Below are 19,326 nucleotides of genomic sequence, written 5' to 3'. Positions count from 1 at the left end.
GGAAGAATTATTTAATTTTATCGAATGCTTTCTCTGCATCTATTGAGATAATCATATGGTTTTTCTTCTGCAGTCTGTTAATGTGGTGAATCACATTGATTGTTTTGCGAATGTTGAACCATCCCTGCATACCAGGGATAAATCCCACTTGGTCTGGGTGAATAATTTTTCTGATGTGTTGTTGTTTTCTATTGGTGAGAATTTTATTGAGGATTTTTGCGTCTATGTTCTTCAGGGATATTGGTCTATAATTTTCTTTCAGTGCTGCATCTTTCTCTGGCTTAGGGATTAAGGTGATGCTGGCTTCATAGAAAGAATTTGGGAGGATTCCCTCTTTTTCGATTGTTCTGAATAGTTTGAGATAAATGGAATTAGTTCTTCTTTAAATGTCTGGTAGAATTCAGCAGTGAATCCATGTGGTCCTGGGCTTTTCTTTGTTGGGAGGGCCTTTATTACTGTTTCAATTTCTGTTCAGTTATGGGTCTATTTAGGTTTTCTATGTCTTCATGGTTCAATTTAGGTAGATTGCATGTGTCCAGGAATCTATCCATTTCTGATAGGTTTCCCTGTTTGCTGGCATACAAGTCCTTGTAGTAATTTCTGATGATTCTTTTTATTTCTGTGGTGTCTGTTGTTACATTTCCTTTTTCTTCTCTGATTTTATTGATTTGGGTCTTTTCTTTTTTTAGTTAGTTGGGCCAATGGGGTGTCAATTTTGTTTATTTTTTCAAAAAACCAGCTCTTCGCTTGGCTGATTTTTTGTAATTTTTTTTTGATTCAATCCTGTTAATTTCTTCTCTGGTTTGAATTATTTCTCTTCTCCTACTAGATTTGGGTTTGGTTTGCTGCAGTTTTTCTAGGTCCTTGAGATGCACTGAAAGCTCATTTATTTGGTGCCATTCCAATTTCTTGGTATAGGCCCCTATTGCAGGAGCATGTTGTTCAGTCTCCATGTGTTTGCATACTTTCTGGGGTTTCCTGAGTTGCTAATTTCCAGCTTCATTCCACTGTGGTCTGAGAAGCTGCATGGTATGATTCTAATTCTTTTAAATTTTCTGAGACTTGCTTTATGACCTAGTATGTGATCAATCCTAGAGAAGGTTCCATGCATTGCTGAGAAGAATGTAAAGTCTTTAGATGTAGGATTGAATGTTCTGTAGATATCTGTTAGATCCATTTGGGCAATAGTGTCGATTAAATATGCTGTTTCCTTATTGATCTTCTGTCCGGATGATCTGCATACATGTCACACACACACACAGAGACACACACACACACACGCACACTCACACACACAGAGAGAAACTTTCCTCTGCTGGTTTATTTCCCTGAGAGCTGCAACAGGCAGATCTGGACCAGGCTGAAAGCAGGAGCCAGGAACTCCATCCTGGTCTCCCACAAGGGTGGCAGCAAACCAACCACTTGAGCCATCTTTTGCTGCTTTCCCAGGCTCATTATCAGGGAGCTGAATCAGAAGCGGAGCAGCAAGGACTCGAGTCACTACTTTAATGTGGGGTGTTGGTGTCTCAAGCAGTGGCCTAACCCACGGTACCAAGAGGCTGGCCCCTGCTTCTCATTTTCCAAGGGATTAAAGTGATCTCTATGGGTCACACTTGCAGTGCCAAGGAGCTGAAAGACTGAGGAAATAATTATTGCCGGATTTTCTTAGAGAAGTAACAGGCTTTAAACTGAACCATGAAGTTTGGAACATTTACTATACCCCAGAGAGCATTTACAATGCTTCACATGTGTGTGTGCAAAGATCATTCATGTTGACCTGTCCTCACTTTACAAGCGATCCAGGCTTCACTCGAATAAGAATGGGAGGAAATAAAGTAGCTGAACAGCAACTCACTAGGCACAGACATCAGAGGCAGAGAAGAGAAACATGGGTTTTCAAGTTCTAAAAATGGTCATGGCTTGCAGCCATCACTCTAACATCAGTGTGGCCCCAGGCTCAAGGAGTGGAGTTGGGGGAGGATTGGCCTGTATTCCTGGTGCAAACACCAGCTTGACTGAGATTTTCTGCAAGTTAAGAAGGTGCAAAAGCGATACACATGGAGCAGAAACCGCATTTCCAGGTCGGAGTTTGATCTTTTCTCAGGCTGTGGTCCTTGGTGCCAGAGTCTCTGGAAGTGCCAGGCAGGGAGCCCGGCAGCCCATCAGCCACACAATCCCGAGGGTCCACAGCGTTACTCTCCAGTGTCCCTCATTGCTAAGCTGTGAGGATCAGCAGGTTAGGTGCATTAAACATAATTTTGACCTCTAATATTTTCTAATTAGCGTCAGCACATAGCCTCTCTCTAAAACAATGAGAAGACTTTGAAGAGTTCATGAAAATTTGAATTACAAGAGAAGTTTATGTCAGTGTACCATCATTTTCCAATCCATGCACATGAGGAGTTTTCAAATGCTTATTGATAATGCCAGTGTGAGAAAGCATGAGTGGATTACATTTTTTTTTTTTGCAACATAACAGAAAGTCTTACTTTGAATCCAGTTTTGCATGAGTGGCTTATTTCTGTGAAAGGATTAGCAACAGTCTGAGAAGGAGAGAGGCCAAGCTCCTTCTGCTGCTTTCCCACACACATTAGCAGGGACCTGGATCAGAATGGAATCTAACTGGCATCCACTCTGGATGCTAGCATGGCAGGTGGCAGCTTAACCTGCTATGCTACAGTGCCAGCCCCCTCTACCTTATTTTTTTTAATGTAAACTTCCTCTATCCAGCCCACTCTTCTCATTCTCTAGTAATCACTATTTGTGCTCAGATTTAGGTTTTTTTTTTCCTTACATGTATCAGGGAGAACATGTAGTATTTGTGTTTGTGTGGCTGGCTCATTTCACTTAACATGATATTTTTCAATTCCATCCATTTTTGCTGCAAATGATAGAAGTTCATTCTTTATTTATGGATGAATGTTATTACATTGTGTATATATACCACATTTTCTTTATCCATTCATTTGATGATGGCTACCCTGGTTGATTTCAAATCTTGGCTATGGTGAACAGTCCTGCTATAAAATGTTGGAGCAGGTGTCTCTTTAATACCATATTTTCAGGTCTTTTGGATATATAACCAGTAGTGGATTGGTAAATCATATGGCAGTTCTACTTTTTAAAGACATTTCTAAATTGTTTTCCATAGTGGTTGTATTGATCTATGTTCCCACCAACAGTATACAAGAGTTCTCCTTTCTCTACATCCTCATCAGCATTTGTGACTTTCTTTTTGATAATAGCTTTTCTAACAGGGGTGAGGTAACAGCTCATTGTGGTTTTATTTCCATTTCCTTGATGGCTAGTAGAGCATTTTTCTTGTAATTTTTGGCCATTTGTAGTTCTTCTTTTGAGAAATGTCTGTTCAGGTCCTTTGCACATTTCTTAACTTGACTGGTTGTTTTTTGTTAAGTTTTTTGCGTTACTGATATTCTGGATATTAGTCCTTCAGATAAGTAGCTTGCAGATATGTTCTCCCATCTTGTTGGATAGCTCTTCACTCTATTGATTATCTCTTTTGCTGTCAGAACCTTCTGAGTTTGAAATAATCCCATTTGTCTAGTTTTGCTTTTGTTGCCTGCACCTTTGGGGTCTTATCCTAGACATCATTGCTTGCACCAGTATCTTCAAGTGTTTCCCTAGGTTTTATTCAAGTGATTCCATATTGACATCAAATGTTTTACTTTGTACTTACCAAGTTAAAAATCCTTGAGTAGTTTGAGTGATTCTGTGTTTTCTGCACCCAAATGCAATAATGATAGCATTCCAGGGTCTAACAATTAACAATGAATTAGACTGAGGGTAGAAGGAATTCTCATGGAAGCAGAGATCCAATGAGATAGGTGATCTTCTGTCAGGCCTTCCTGGCTCAGTCCTCAGCATTTCCTGTTCATTCCATGGGAGACCCTGTCTGCCCATGGGAACAAGGGAAAAAGGAAGAGTCTTTCTCAAACACTCCAGTGGTCTCTTTGGATATGCTCATGAGAATCTTCCAATAGATTGTGGGAATTAAAAAGTTTTCAGAACTACTGTCAGCTCCCTGAGTGTGAGCTGGCACTGTGGCTACAGGTGAAATGGTAATTGTGGTTCTGTGGGGAGATGAGGTCACAGAATGACATACCCTCTTCTCAGGCCCTGCCTTATTCCCTCGCATGCAGCCTTAGGTTGTTAAAAGTATCACACTGAGCTCACAGAAGGAGGAGTCTAGCATTTTTCTTTCAGTCTTAGAGACACAGTCTGCAAGGAAAGGAGGTATATCAGAAGTTTGGGTAGGTGTGCATGTGTGGCAAATAAATTCTGTCAGAGTAGAAACTGTTCCATTGGCAAAACTACACATGAAGGATGAGTAATTTCTGAGACATGAGCTGAGCTTGTGGAGAGAGACTGGGAGTCTGGGACCCTAGATCACACATGACTGTTGCTAATGTAATTTAATGAAATTCTTATTGAAGGGATTCTTGGTGTTTGAGCTAAGTGTTATCTAAGTCTGAAGTTTTATGTGCTTCAATATTGTAATTTCCAAATTAATCTGTTGAATATGATATGCAAAATATCACAGAGATATTTCCAGGAGTAGCATAGTTATGTCTGTAAAAGATGTGTGCAAAGAATGATGAATGTGATGGAGCTAGCTGAATGATTTATTCTCAGCAGAAACTGTGACTCAATAGCAATTGCTGAAATACAGTTATTTTTCTGTAATTTAGGTGTGATATGCCTAATGGAGACAGTCAATTTGACTCTACTGAAAATTACTATGATCTGTTAATCATGGAGGAATATTCTGCTTTCTGAAAGTAGGGAAGATCTATCCTGAAATTAAGAAAATTTAACATCATAATAGAGGGTTTCAGATAGCAAACAATGAAGGACTTTACTTTTAAATTATACTTTAATTTTAAAGAAAAAATTAATTTTACATATAATCCCAGAAAAAAGAAGTTTTAAGGCTTACATGTTCCTCATTATATTTTCTCTGGTTAAAATATTTCAGTGTTACTCTCAAGGTATCACTTTCTCTTTTCAATTGATTAAATGCACAAGGTTCCATGCCTCTAAATTACATTTTGCAGATTTTTGCTGCATTTAAATAGCTTTTCCAAATAAAATGTTAGTTCAAATTTCAATTAATTTCTCCAAAATAGTGAACATATAGTAACATAATCTGCAAAGATGATTAATTTATCTTTTACTCTAAAATACTTTGTAGGTTGTTTATGTTTCTTGTGTCAGATCCTAGGGCACAAACTAATTGTGCACTTTAATATCTGTGATGGATGCTATTCTATTTTTTGTCTGGGCAAAATTGAAATGAATTTTTCTATTGCCTCCTAACATTTATCCACATTAAATAAATCAAGTTTGGTCACAAAAATTATTCAGTAAATATTCATTCATAACTTACATTGATATGAAGAATAGATACATACAGAAAAATAGGAAATTATCAAGCAAAATTTATAAAGAAAAATAAATTTGAAGTATGATCATATCAGTATATACCTATGTGTATGTTCATGTGTATATACACACATAGACATGGAAGTCCTTCCAAGAGTTCACTAAAAGACAAAATTAAAAGAGAAAAATGGAAAGCATAAGTTTTATTTCTCAACAGATGCCCAATCAAGTGCAAGACACTTTTCATATAGCAATGCACTAAATATTAATGTCATTGCTGTCAAGCTACTCAGATTGGAATCCTTATTCTACTGATATTCATATGAGTCATTTAATCTTCTTGTGGTTTAATTTTCCTAGATGCTGAAAAGAGGATGATATTAGATGAACTCAAAGAGTTGTGAATATTACATATTAGAGTAGGTAAATCAGCAACAATAAGGGCTGACACTATCGTAAGTGGTATCCTAATGAGCAACACATGAAACTTGGAAAATCTACTAACAACAAAATGTATTTTAGCTATTAATACTCGGGGCAGGAATGCTAAGTGTCCACTTTATTTTCTATGCAAATATATTCCACAATTCATGTTTCCATGCAGAATCCTGTGCTTAAGAATTTGAATACTGCATCCTGGAAAATGGCAGAATGACCTCTGTGGATTTAAAAGTAGGAATGTTCTTTCTATTCCAGATGGTTATTGGAATACTGGGGAATTTCTCACTTCTGTGTCATTATATGTCCCTTTATTTCAGCGGATGCAGGCTGAGACCCATGGATTTGATTCTCAGGCACCTGACTGTAGCCAACTCCTTGGTCATTCTCTCCAGAGGAATCCCAGCGACCATGGCAGCTATTGGCTTAAAACATTTCACCAGTAGTTATGGGTGCAAAGTTCTTTTATATGTTCACAGAGTAGCCAGGGGTGTGTCCATTGCTACCACCTGCCTCTCGAGTGTCTTCCAGGTTATCATAATCAACCCTAGGAATTCCAGGTGGGCCATGATTAAAACAAAAGCCACAAGGTACACTGGATCCTCTAATATCCTATGCTGGGTCTTCCACATGCTGGTGAATATCACTTTTCCTATTTATATGACTGACAAACAGACCAGTGAAAACATCACACAGAACAAATATTCAGCATATTGTCGTGCTCCACTTCATGACAACGTCATAGGCTCAGTATATGCAGCACTGACATCTTCCCATGATGTTTTGTGTTTGGGACTTATGACCTGGGCCAGCGGCTCCATGGTTTTCATCCTGTACAGGCACAAGCAGCAGGTCCAACACATACATGGGATCCATTTCTCCCCTAGATCCCCCCCTGAGGCCAGAGCCACCCAAAGCATCCTTGTCTTGGTGAGTACCTTTGTATTATTTTACGCCCTTTCTTCTATCAGTTATGTTTACTTAGCTGTTTTTGGTTATTCCAATGGGTGGCTGGTGAACATCGCTGCACTAATCACTGCAGGTTTTCCAACAATTAGCCCCTTTGTTCTCATGTGTCGTGAGCGCGGCTCATCCAGGCTCTGCTTTGCCTGCTGTGGAAGAAACATGTAAGTTCCTCATTTCATCAGAAAAATACAAGTTGTCTATCTTGCATCATGTTCAGCTATTGATGACTCAGATAAGTAAATTTCATTTCAGAGTGAGTGATGAACAAGACAAACTGAGACTGGCTCAATATAAAATAGCAAATGATCCTAGCCATAGTCAATGAAATTTGATGCAATTAAAATGTAAGGACTTATACAGTCATATTTGTGTGACTTACATCCTGAAGTACTATAAGGATATTGGAAATATCTTTGAATGTGCAACTTTAAATCTAAGATGTTAAAATTTCCTAAGATGAACCTGAACTTGGAATTGAAAGGACAGCTGCATAACAAGGGTTTAGCTTCATCAAGCATGGAGCAGTAGATGAGTCTCAACTTGGAGCCAAAATACATGATCCTGTTTTGATCATGAGAAATTTTGTTGATTTTAAGATACCAGAAGAGCAAAATGGGCAACTTCAAAAGTAAAAAAGATTTTTAACTCAAACTTACAAAATAGATTAAAAATTGTTTTTGAAATTTTTCAAAAATATGTCAAAAATTGGAACAGAGAGTTCAAAAATATCTCTCACTTGGTATCTATAATGTTAACATCATGTCATGGCACAAGTGTCAAGACTAGAGAGCCAATATTGGTACACTATTATTCAAAAACTCCAGATTTTATTTACAATTTGCCTGTTTTAATAGTTTTTTCTCTATCAGGATCCAGGCCAAAATACCACATTGCATTTAGTCATCTTGTCTCCCCAGTATGTACTGCACTGTGTTTTTGCTGTTTTTTCATGACCTTGATAGGTTTGAGGAGTCCTAGTTTAGTACTTATTAGAATGTTCCTAAAATTGAATTTGGTGCTTTTCTCATGGGTATAATGGTTTTATGGGTTTTGGGGAATAATGTCACATTTTCTGACAACATATATCATCAAAAGTTTTGTGCAATCAGTATGAGTTATCTATCATGGTGATAATCTTGATCAGTTAAGGCAGCCTTTTTCAGGTTTAGCCACTGTGAAGTTACTGTTTTCCCTCTTACACATATTCTTGGAAGGGATTTTCCTGTGTGTGTGTGTGTGTGTGTGTGTGTGTGTAGGGGAGCATCTGAATTAAGCTGTACTTACCATATGGCTAGGTATTCCCATATATTATTTGCTATTCTTCTATAGGGTGGACTGGTCTTTCTTCCCCTCATTTATTTGTCTATTGAATTATGTATTCATATCAGCATAAATTCATTTATAATTACTCTGTACTTTGTGTTATAATTCAACATTATACAATCTGTTTTGTTACTTAAGTTGTTACAGCTTTGGTCAGTGTGAGCTTTGGTATAATAAAAATACGTATCTGGTCTTTGTTTCTGGTTCTGTCAAAAAGCCTCAAAACCCACTGGAATTGCCTAAATGATAATAACTTTTTATACCAATGAGACACCCCATGGCACTAGCTGTGAGCATTCCTTATATAGCTGTAGGATGGAAGCTGGTCAACAGAAAGACTCACGGTATAATTAAAGGGTTAGAACATTCGGACTCCAAAAACTCTGGGGAGGGCAGGGAAGTTGGAGGTTACTTTAAATCACTCAGTCATTGATTCAATCAGTAATTCCTTGGTAATAGAACTCGCTAGGACCTTTCCAGACCTTGCCTTATGTACTTCTTGATCTGGCTGCTTCTTGATATCCTATGTAATGAAATGGTGATCATTAGTATAGCACTTTCCTGAGTTCAAAGAGCCGTTCTAGCAAATTACTGAACCACAGGAGGCTGTGGAAGCCCTGAATGTATAGTTGGCCTGGTAGGAGTGAGATTGCCCTGGGGATGCCTAAAACTTGCAACTGGCATCTGAAGTGAAGGAGTTTGCCCTGAACTTGTGCAGTCAATGTTGGTACCAGGTAGTGTCAGACTTGTTATACATGCTATAATGCCATATGGTCCACATAGATCTTTTCTTGGTGAAATTTTTATGTGTAAACAGTTAAGATATTCTGAAAAGCATATGCTTTGTAGATTAAATTTACCCTTTTTTTAAAGATTTATTTTATTTATTTGAAAGACAGAGTTACAGAGAGAGGTAGAGACAGAGAGAGAGGTCTTCCATCCACTGGTTTATTTCCCAGATGGCTGCAACTGCTGGAGCTTGGCCGATCAAAGGCAGGAGCCAGGTGCTTCTTCCTGGTCTCCCACATGGGTGCAGGGGCTCAATGACTTGGGCCATCCTCTACTGCTTTCCCAGGCCATAGCAGAGAGCTGTATGGGAAGTGGAGCAGCCGGGACTAGAATTGGCGTCCATATGGGTTGCTGGCGTTTCAGGCCAGGGATTTAAGCTGCTGAGCCACAGCGCTGGCCCCTTAAATTTACTCTTTAGAATGAAATTTTAGATTCCATCTGAAACAAGTTCACAATTTTAGAAATTTTTTTAAAATTTACACAAAATGAAAAAGGGGTGACTACTGATATATCATAAAACCCCATAATTCTCAGGAAAAAATCACAGCAATAAGCACCTGCCAAGACAAGAGAATGGTGATGCAGGGCACCTAGCTGGTATTAGAGAACAAGTGACAGAATGTAGCCAGCCTTTCAGGTTGTTCCCTGTGTCCATTTGATATGAGCCCAATGTTCTTTTTGGTAACATTTCCCTGTTGATTTTTGCCTTTGTCAGATCCCTCAGACTCATATTTTCTCTACCCCTTCCTTGCAATCAATCACTTCTCCAAACAGCCTTTTATGACAGGGGGGCATCTTAAATCAAGATGGGTGTGATGGTATTCTTGTTGCTGTTAGAGTATCATCGCAAGTAGACCCTTGCCGCAGGTACATCTATGAAATACTTGCTTAGATGCACATCTACATTTTTTTATATCCAACTACTATCCCATGTATAGTTGAATTTCAGTGTGAACTCACACTGATGCCCCTGGCTCTCATCCAGTACCACAGGGTGATTTTTCTGTACTTTCCTGTAGTTTTTCAAATATTATGGCATTGTAGACCTTTAAGGGGTCTTGGAAACTCATCAAAGTTGTTCTTTTTTTTAAACTTTTATTTAATGAATATAAATTTCCAAAGTACGACTTTTGGATTACAATGGCTTCCCGCCCATACCGTCCTTCCCACCCACAACCCTCCCCTTTCCCACTCCCTCTCCCCTTCCATTCACATCAAGATTCATTTTCGATTATCTTAATATACAGAAGATCAGCTTAGTATACATTAAGTATGGATTTCAACAGTTTGCTCCCACACAGAAACATAAAGTGAAAAATAATAGATGATTTTTTTAAAATGATGATGAAATCAGAGCAGACCTATTGTCATGTTTAATCCCAGTGAGAGTCAAGTTGGGAATTGATAATTTCTTTTTTTTTTTTTTTTACAGAGGATCAGTTTAGTATGCATTAAGTAAGGATTTCAACAGTTTGCACCCCCATAGAAACACAACGTGAAATATATTGTTTGAGTACTCGTTATAGCATTAAATCTCAATGTACAGCACATTAAGGATAGAGATCCTACATGAGGAGTAAGTGCACAGTGACTCCTGTTGTTGACTTTACAAATTGACACTCCTGTCTATGGCATCAGTAATCTCCCTATGCTCCAGTCAAGAGTTTCCAAGGCTATGGAAGCCCTCTGAGTTCTCCGACTCTTATCTTGTTTAGACAAGGTCATAGTCAAAGTGGAGGTTCTCTCCTCCCTTCAGAGAAAGGTACCTCCTTCTTTGAAGACCTGTTCTTTCCACTGGGATCTCACTCGCAGAGATCTTTTGCCAGAGTGTCTTGGCTTTCCATGCCTGAAATACTCTCATGGGCTTTTCAGCAAGCTCCGAATGCCTTTAGGGCTGATTCTGAGGCCAGAGTGCTATTTAGGACATCTGCCATTCTATGAGTCTGCTGAGTATCTCACTTCCCATGTTGGATCACTCTCCCCTTTATTTACTCCATCGGTTAGCGTTAACAGGTACTAGACTTGTCTATGTGCTCCCTTTGACTCCCAGTCCCTCCACCATGACCAACTGTGGACCGAAATTGATCACCTGGAACAGTGAGATGGCATTGGTACATGCCACCTCGATGGAATTGAATTGGAATCCCCTGGTATGCTTCCAACTCCACCACTTGGGGCAAGTCAGCCTGAGCATGTCCCAAATTATACATCTCTTCCCTCTCCCATTCCAACTCCCATGTTCAACAGGGATCACATTTCAGTTAATTTTCAACACTTAAGAATAACTGTGCATCAATTACAGAACTAAACCAGTCATATTAAGTAGAACAGATAAAAAAAACTACTAAGAGGGATAATGTATTAAGTTGTTCATTAACAGTCAGGGCTATGCTGATCAAGCCACCATTTCCCATAGTGTCCACCTCACTCCAACAGGTTTCCCTCTTGGTGTTCAGTCAGTCATCACCGATCAGGGAGAACATATGGTATTTGTCCCTTTGGTACTGGCTTATTTCACTCAGCATGATGTGTTCCAGATTCCTCCATTTTGTTGCAAATGACTGGATTTCGTTGTTTCTTACTGCGGTATAGTATTCTAAAGAGTACATATCCCATAATTTCTTTATCCAGTCTATCGTTGATGGGCATTTAGGTTGGTTCCAGGTCTTAACTATTGTGAATTGAGCTGCAATAAACATTAGGGTGCAGACCTCTTTTTTGTTTGCCAATTTAAATTCCTTTGGGTAAATTCCAAGGAGTGGGATGGCTGGGTCGAATGGTAGGGTTATCTTCAGGTTTCTGAGGAATCTCCAGACTGACTTCCATAGTGGCTTGACCAGTTTGCATTCCCACCAACAGTGGGTTAGTGTCCCTTTTTCCCCACATCCTCGCCAGCATCTGTTGTTGGTAGATTTCTGCATGTGAGCCATTCTAACCGGGGTGAGGTGAAACCTCATTGTGGCTTTGATTTGCATTTCCCTGATTGCTAATGACCTTGAACATTTTTTCATGTGCCTGTTGGCCATTTGGATTTCCTCTTTTGAAAAATGTCTATTGAGGTCCTTGGCCCATCTCTTAAGTGGGTTGTTGGTTTTGTTTTTGTGGAGTTTCTTGATCTCTTTGTAGATTCTGGTTATTAACCCTTTATCTGTTGCATAGTTTGCAAATATTTTTTCCCATTCTATCGGTTGTCTCTTCACTCTCCTGACTGTTTCTTTTGCAGTACAGAAACTTCTCAATTTGATGCAATCCCAATAGTTGATTTTGGCTTTGACTGCCTGTGCCTCCCGGGTCTTTTCCAGAAATTCTTTGCCTGTGCCAATATCTTGAAGGGTTTCTCCAATGTTCTCTAGTAACTTGATGGTTTCAGGTCGTAGATTTAGGTCTTTAATCCATGTTGAGTGGATTTTTGTGTAAGGTGTAAGGTAGGGGTCTTGCTTCATGATTCTGCACGTGGAAATCCAATTTTCCCAGCACCATTTATTGAATAGACTGTCCTTGCTCCAGGAATTAGTTTTAGATCCTTGATCAAATATAAGTTGGCTGTAGATGTTTGGATTGATTTCTGGTGTTTCAATTCTGTTCCATTGGTCTATCCGTCTGTTTCTGTACCAGTACCATGCTGTTTTGATTACAACTGCCCTGTAGTATGTCCTGAAATCTGGTATTGTGATGCCTCCGGCTTTGTTTTTGTTGTACAAGATTGCTTTAGCTATTCGAGGTCTCTTGTGCCTCCATATAAATTTCAGCACCAATTTTTCCAGATCTGAGAAGAAGGTCTTCGGTATCTTGATTGGTATTGCATTGAATCTGTAAATTGCTTTTGGGAGAATGGACATTTTGATGATAATTGATTCTTCCAATCCATGAGCATGGAAGATTTTTCCATTTCTTGGTATCCTCTTCTATTTCTTTCTTTAAGGTTTTGTAATTTTCATCGTAGAGATCTTTAACATCCTTGGTTAAGTTTATTCCAAGGTATTTGATTGTTTTTGTAGCTATTGTGAATGGGATTGATCTTAGAAGTTCTTCCTCAGCCATGGCATTGTCTGTGTATACAAAGGCTGTTGATTTTTGTGCATTGATTTTATACCCTGCTACTTTGCCAAACTCTTCTATGAGTTCCAATAGTCTCTTAGTAGAGTTCTTTGGGTCCCCTAAATACAGAATCATGTCATCTGCAAAGAGGGATAGTTTGAGTTCTTCCTTCCCAATTTGTATCCCTTTAATTTCTTTTTCTTGCCTAATAGCTCTGGCTAGAACCTCCAGAACTATATTGAATAGCAGTGGTGAGAGTGGGCGTCCCTGTCTGGTACCAGATCTCAGTGGAAATGCTTCCAACTTTCCCCCATTCAATAGGATGTTGGCTGTGGGTTTTTCATAGATTGCTTTGATTGTATTGAGGAATGTTCCTTCCAAACCCAGTTTGCTTAGAGTTGTCATCATGAATGGGTGTTGTATTTTATCAAATGCTTTCTCGGCATCTATTGAGATAATCATATGGTTTTTCTTCTGCAGTCTGTTAATGTGGTGTATCACATTGATTGTCTTGCGCACATTAAACCATCCCTGCATACCAGGGATAAATCCCACTTGGTCTGGGTGGATGATCTTTCTGATGTGTTGTTGCATTCTATTGGCGAGAATTTTATTGAGGATTTTTGCATCTATGTTCAACAGGGATATTGGTCTGTAATTCTCTTTCAGTGCTGCATCTTTCTTTGGCTTAGGAATTAAGGTGATGCTGGCTTCATAGAAAGAATTTGGAAGGAATCCCTCTTCTTCGATTGTTCTGAATAGTTTGAGAAGAATTGGAGTTACTTCTTCTTTAAACGTCTGGTAGAATTCAGCAGTGAATCCATCTGGTCCTGGGCTTTTCTTTGTTGGGAGGGCCTTTATTACTGTTTCAATTTCTGTCTCAGTTATGGGTCTGTTTAGGTTTTCGATGTCTTCCTGGTTCAATTTAGGCAGGTTGCATGTGTCCAGGAATCTATCCATTTCTGATAGGTTTCCCTGTTTGCTGGCATACAAGTCCTTGTAGTAATTTCTGATGATTCTTTTTATTTCTGTGGTGTCTGTTGTTACATTTCCTTTTTCATCTCTGATTTTATTGATTTGGGTCTTTTCTCTTCTTTTTTTAGTTAGTTGGGCCAATGGGGTGTCAATTTTGTTTATTTTTTCAAAAAACCAGCTCTTCGTTTGGCTGATTTTTTGTAATGTTTTTCTTGATTCAATCCTGTTGATTTCTTCTCTGATTTTAATTATTTCTCTTCTCCTACTAGATTTGGGTCTGGTTTGCTGTAGGTTTTCTAGATCTTTGAGATGAATTGAAAGCTCATCTATTTGGTGCCTTTCCAATTTCTTGATGTAGGCACCTATTGATATAAACTTTCCTCTTAACACTGCTTTTGCTGCGTCCCATAAGTTTTGGTATGTTGTGCTGTTATCCTCATTTACTTCCAGAAAGTTTTTGATTTCTCTTTTGATTTCTTCTATGACCATTGTTCATTCAGGAGCATGTTGTTCAATCTCCATGTGTTTGCGTATGCTCTAGGGATTCCTGAGTTGCTAAATTCCAGCTTCATTCCACTGTGGTCTGAGAAGCTGCATGGTATGATTCTAATTCTTTTGAATTTGCTGAGACTTGCTTTATGGCCTAGTATGTGGTCAATCCTAGAGAAGGTTCCATGTACTGCTGAGAAGAATGCAAAATATTTAGCTGTAGGATTGAAAGTTCTGTATATATCTGTTAGATCCATTTGGGCTATAGTGTCATTTAAATCTACTGTATCCTTGTTGATCTTCTGACCGGATGATCTGTCTATTTCTGAGAGTGGAGTATTGAAGTCCCGCAGTACTACTGTATTGGGGTCTAAGTCTCCCTTTAAGTCCGTTAATAAATCTTTTAGATAAACTGGTGCCCTGTAGTTAGGTGCATATACATTGATAATTGTTATATCTTCCTGTTGAATTGATCCCTTAATCATGATATAGTGTCCCTCTTTGTCTCTCTTAACAGTTTTTGTGGTAAAGTTTATGTTGTCTGATATTAAGATGGCTACGCCCGCTCTTTTTTCATTTCTGTTGGCATGGTATATCTTTTTCCAGCCTTTCACTTTCAGTCTGTATGGATCTTTGTTGGAAAGATGTGTTTCTTGTAAGCAGCAAATAGATGGGTTTTGTTCCTTAACCCAATCAGCCAATCGGTGTCTTTTAACTGGACAGTTCAGACCATTCACGTTCAAAGTGACTAATGATAAGTGGTAACTTTGCCCTGCCATTTGCCAAAGATAAGTTCTAATATATGCTTTGAATTCCCTGTGATCTTTTGCTGTGAGGTTTCCTTCCTTGGTTTCCTTCCTTTACCTTCTTTCATATTGATGACCGTGTTTCTTTGTTTCTGTGTGTAACACATCTTTAAGCATCTTTTGCAGGGCTGGACGAGTGGCAACAAATACTTTCAATTTGCTATGAAAAGTCTTTATTTCACCTTCATTCACAAATGATAGCTTTGCAGGATATAATATCCTGGGCTGGCAGTTGTTCTCTCTTAGTACCTGGGCTATATCTCGCCATTCCCTCCTAGCTTGTAGAGTTTCTGATGAGAAGTCAGCTGTGAGTCTGATTGGAGATCCTCTGAGAGTAATCTGACGTTTCTCTCTTGCACATTTTAGGATCTTTTCTTTATGTTTCACTGTGGAGAGTTTAATTACAACGTGTTGTGGTGAGGATCTCTTTTGGTTGTGTTTATTAGGGGTTCTGTGAGCTTCCTGTACTAGGATTTCTCTGTCCTTCTCCAAACCTGGGAAATTTTCTGCTAATATCTCACTAAAAAGGCCTTCTAATCCTTTCTCCCTCTCCATGCCTTCAGGAACTCCTAGAACCCGAATGTTTGGTTTTTTAATAGTATCCTGAAGATTCCCAACAATATGTTTTAGATTTCTAATTTCCTCTTCTTTTCTTTGGTCTGACTGTATCCTTTCCTGTTCTCTGTCTTCTAAGTCTGATATTCTCTCTTCTGCTTCACCCATTCTGTTTGTAAGGCTCTCTATTGTGTTTTTCATTTGATCTATTGAATTCTTCACTTCAGTCACTATCACAGTTTCCTGTTGTACTAGTTGTTTCGTTTCATTTTGATTCCTCCTTAATATTTCATTTTCACGAGAGAGATTTTCTATCTTGTCCATTAAGGATTTGTGTAGTTCCAGAATTTGTTTTTGAGAACTTCTTAATGTTCTTATCAATTTTTTGAGATCTGCTTCTTGCATTTCTTCTATGTCATCATCTTCATAATCTTGAATTGGGGTGTCTTTTTCATTTGAGGGCGTCATGGTGACTTCCTTGTTTTTATTACCTTGGTTTTTGCATTTGTTATTTGGCATATTGGAGATATTTGGTTTCTTCACTGTGGTGCTTTTTCTTGTTATACTATGACTCTAGATTAAGTGGACTATCTGTTTTTGATGGAGCCTTAGGGCTTGAGATGGGTGTGGCCTGAGAGCTCTGTTTGGTGTGCCAAAGGTGACACTCCCAGGTTAGGCGTGGTAAATCTCTCTCTCTCTCTTTCTTTTCTTTTTTTTTTTTTTTTGATTCAAAAGGGAAGTTATTCTGCACAGCTGAACGAAGTTGGAGGTAGTTAGCAGGCAAATGATATACCCACAGGAGCCAGAGATCGGAAGCTCTTTCCCAAGAACCCCACAGGGAATCTGTTTGGCCCTCAGAGTGGGCTCAAATTCTCCTTCAGCCTCCCACTGGGTTGCCAAAGTTACAGAATTGTAGCGTCTCTGGAGAGTGCTCACGTGAATTCCGTGAGTTCTCTCCCCCACCGTCTCTTTTTTCACAGTCTCAGTTCAGTAGCACCACAAATTTATTAGGTCCTAATCTCCTGTTAATTCGCCCCGCCCAGAGTCAGGTTTTTCTGCTAGGCTCAGGGCCGGTGCAGACCTGAGGTCGCTCTGCTTATGACGTATGTCCAAGATGGCACCTGCTCTTTGTCTTGCTTGCCCTTGAGAGGTGAGCGGAGAGAGAGAAACCCGTGTCCGTACCAGTCACCTTTTTTTTTCCCCTCTCTCTCTCTTCCAGTTAGCTTGGTGAAGTCCCCCCCCCCGGGGGTCGTTCCCTCTAGTCTCCTCTCTCCGCTTGCCTGCCGGTGTCTCGGGTTATTGAGGTTCGGCTCACCTCGCGTTCCAGCGCTGGTGTGTTGAGTCTGCCGCTGGTGTCCCGAACTGTGGGCTCCCACGCTCTCCACGCAGGTCTGTTCCCCTTCCAGCGCCGATGTGTGGACTCGGAGCCCTGGACGTCCCAAGTCTCCCCGCTGTTGCACTCCCCTTCGAGCACTTGCGCGCAGACCCTGCAGCTTGCGCAGCTCAGTCCCGCGCTCCGCTTCTGCAGCTCGGTCCCGCGGCTCGGTCCTGCGGCTCGGCTTTCGCGCGCGGTGGGCGACCTTGTTCTCCCAGTAGGTCCTCCGATTTACGCCCACTGGATCCAGAAGAGTTTTGTCTGCAATATTTTCCTGGTTCTTTTTTCTGAGGCTACCGTAACTCCCCTTTTATTAAACTAAATTTTCCCGGACTATCGGTGCGCGCCCTCACTATTCTGCCATCTTGGCTCCGCCTCCCCACAGGTGTAATTTTCAGACACCTGACAATAGCCAACTCCTTGGTCATCCTCTCTAAAGGAGTACTCCAAACAATGGCAGCTTTTGGGATGAATTTTTCCCTCAGTGATGTTGAGTGCAAACTTGTTTTCTATGTCCACAGAGTGGGCAGGGGTGTCTCCATCAACACCACCTCCCTTTTGAGTGTCTTCCAGGTGATCATAATCAATCCCAGGAACTCCAGGTATGCAGAGTTTAAAGCAAAAGCTCTGAAGTACATGGACCTCTCCAATATCCTCTGCTGGATCCTGCACATGATGCTAAATATTATGGTGCCGATGAAAATGACTGGTCAATGGAGCAATAAAAACATCACAAGGAGAGATTATGGATTCTGTTATGCTGAAGATCATAACAATGTCATAGAATACTTACTGTATACAATTTTGTTATTATTTCCTGATGTTTTCTGCCTGGTGCTTATGTTGTGGGCCAGTAGCTCCATGATATTTATCTTGCACAGGCACAGACAGCAGGTCCAACACATTCACAGGACCAGTGTTTCATGCAAATCAGCTCCTGAGACCAGAGCCACTCAAAACACCCTCGTTCTGGTGAGCACTTTTGTGTCTTTTTACACTCTTTCCTCCTGGCTTTGGATGGATGGGCACAGCTCTGGAAGATGTGGCCATATGGGGAGTGAACTAGAAGATGAAAGACCTCTCTCTCTCTCTCTCTATATATATATATATCATATATCATATGTCTTATATCATATATCCCCGCCTGTACCTCTCTGTAACTCTGTTTTTCAAATAAATCTTTTTTAAAAATTTTAAAAATGAGCTATGTATCATGTAATTCCCTTTATATGACAGTGTACTCAAAGAACTGAACAAAAGGTATGAATTTTGCTTTCTATAAATTATATCCCAACAAAACATACTTAAACAAAACTTGATTTGTCATGTAATAAATATACGTAACACTTCTATAATAAATATAATTCATAGAATTAATGACATAGAACCAGGACAACTATGGTTTTCCACAACTAAAGTAAACAATCTCTTCTTTAATGGACATTTGCACATCCCAGTTCATCACATTTAAAATACTATTATTTATTTATTTATTTTTAACTTTTATTTAGTGGGTATAAATCTCCAAAGTACAGCTTATGGATTACAATGGCTCCCCCCCATATCTTCCCTCCAACCCACAACCCTCCCCTTTCCCTCTCCCTCCCCCCTTCCATTCACATCAAGATTCACTTTCAATTCTCTTTATACACAGAAGATAAGTTTAGCATATATTAAGTAAAGATTTGAACAGTTTGTACCCACATAGAAACACAAAGTGAAAAATACTGTTTGAGTACTAGTTATAGCCTTAAATCACAATGTACAGCACATTAAGGACAGAGATCCTACATGAGGCGTAAGTGCATAGTGACTCCTGTTGTTGACTTAACAAATTGACACTCTTGTTTATGGCATCAGTAATCACCCTAGGCTCTTGTCATGAGTCGCCAAGGCTATGGAAGCCTTTTGAGTTCACCAACTCTGATCATATGTAGACAAGGTCGTAGTCAGAGTGGAAGTTCTCTCCTCCCTTCAGAGAAAGGTACCTCCTTCTTTGATGACCTGTTCTTTTTACTGGGCTCTCACTCGCGGAGATCTTTCGTGTAGGGTGGTTGGTTTTTTTTAATTTTTTTTTTTGCCAGAGTGTTTTGCCTTTCCATGCCTGTGATACTCTCATGGGCTTTTTTAAAAAATACTATTATTTATAAGACATATTTTATGTTTCCT

General features: G+C 39.6%; 1 protein-coding gene and 1 pseudogene across 1 annotated transcript; both read left to right on the top strand.

Moving 5' to 3' along the window:
- Positions 1-6,054: 6,054 nt before the first annotated feature.
- On the top strand, positions 6,055-6,972 carry ORYCUNV1R1579 (vomeronasal 1 receptor oryCunV1R1579). Its single transcript, NM_001167266.1, has one exon. It carries the CDS (start codon positions 6,055-6,057, stop codon positions 6,970-6,972), a length of 918 nt encoding a protein of 305 aa, NP_001160738.1.
- On the top strand, positions 17,536-18,201 carry ORYCUNV1R-PS1507 (vomeronasal 1 receptor oryCunV1R-ps1507 pseudogene; annotated as a pseudogene).

The sequence above is a fragment of the Oryctolagus cuniculus genome, chromosome 18 (genome assembly GCF_964237555.1).
Source record: "Oryctolagus cuniculus chromosome 18, mOryCun1.1, whole genome shotgun sequence".
NCBI classification, from domain to species: Eukaryota; Metazoa; Chordata; class Mammalia; order Lagomorpha; family Leporidae; genus Oryctolagus; species Oryctolagus cuniculus.
This window is presented reverse-complemented; position numbering and strand designations above follow the sequence as displayed.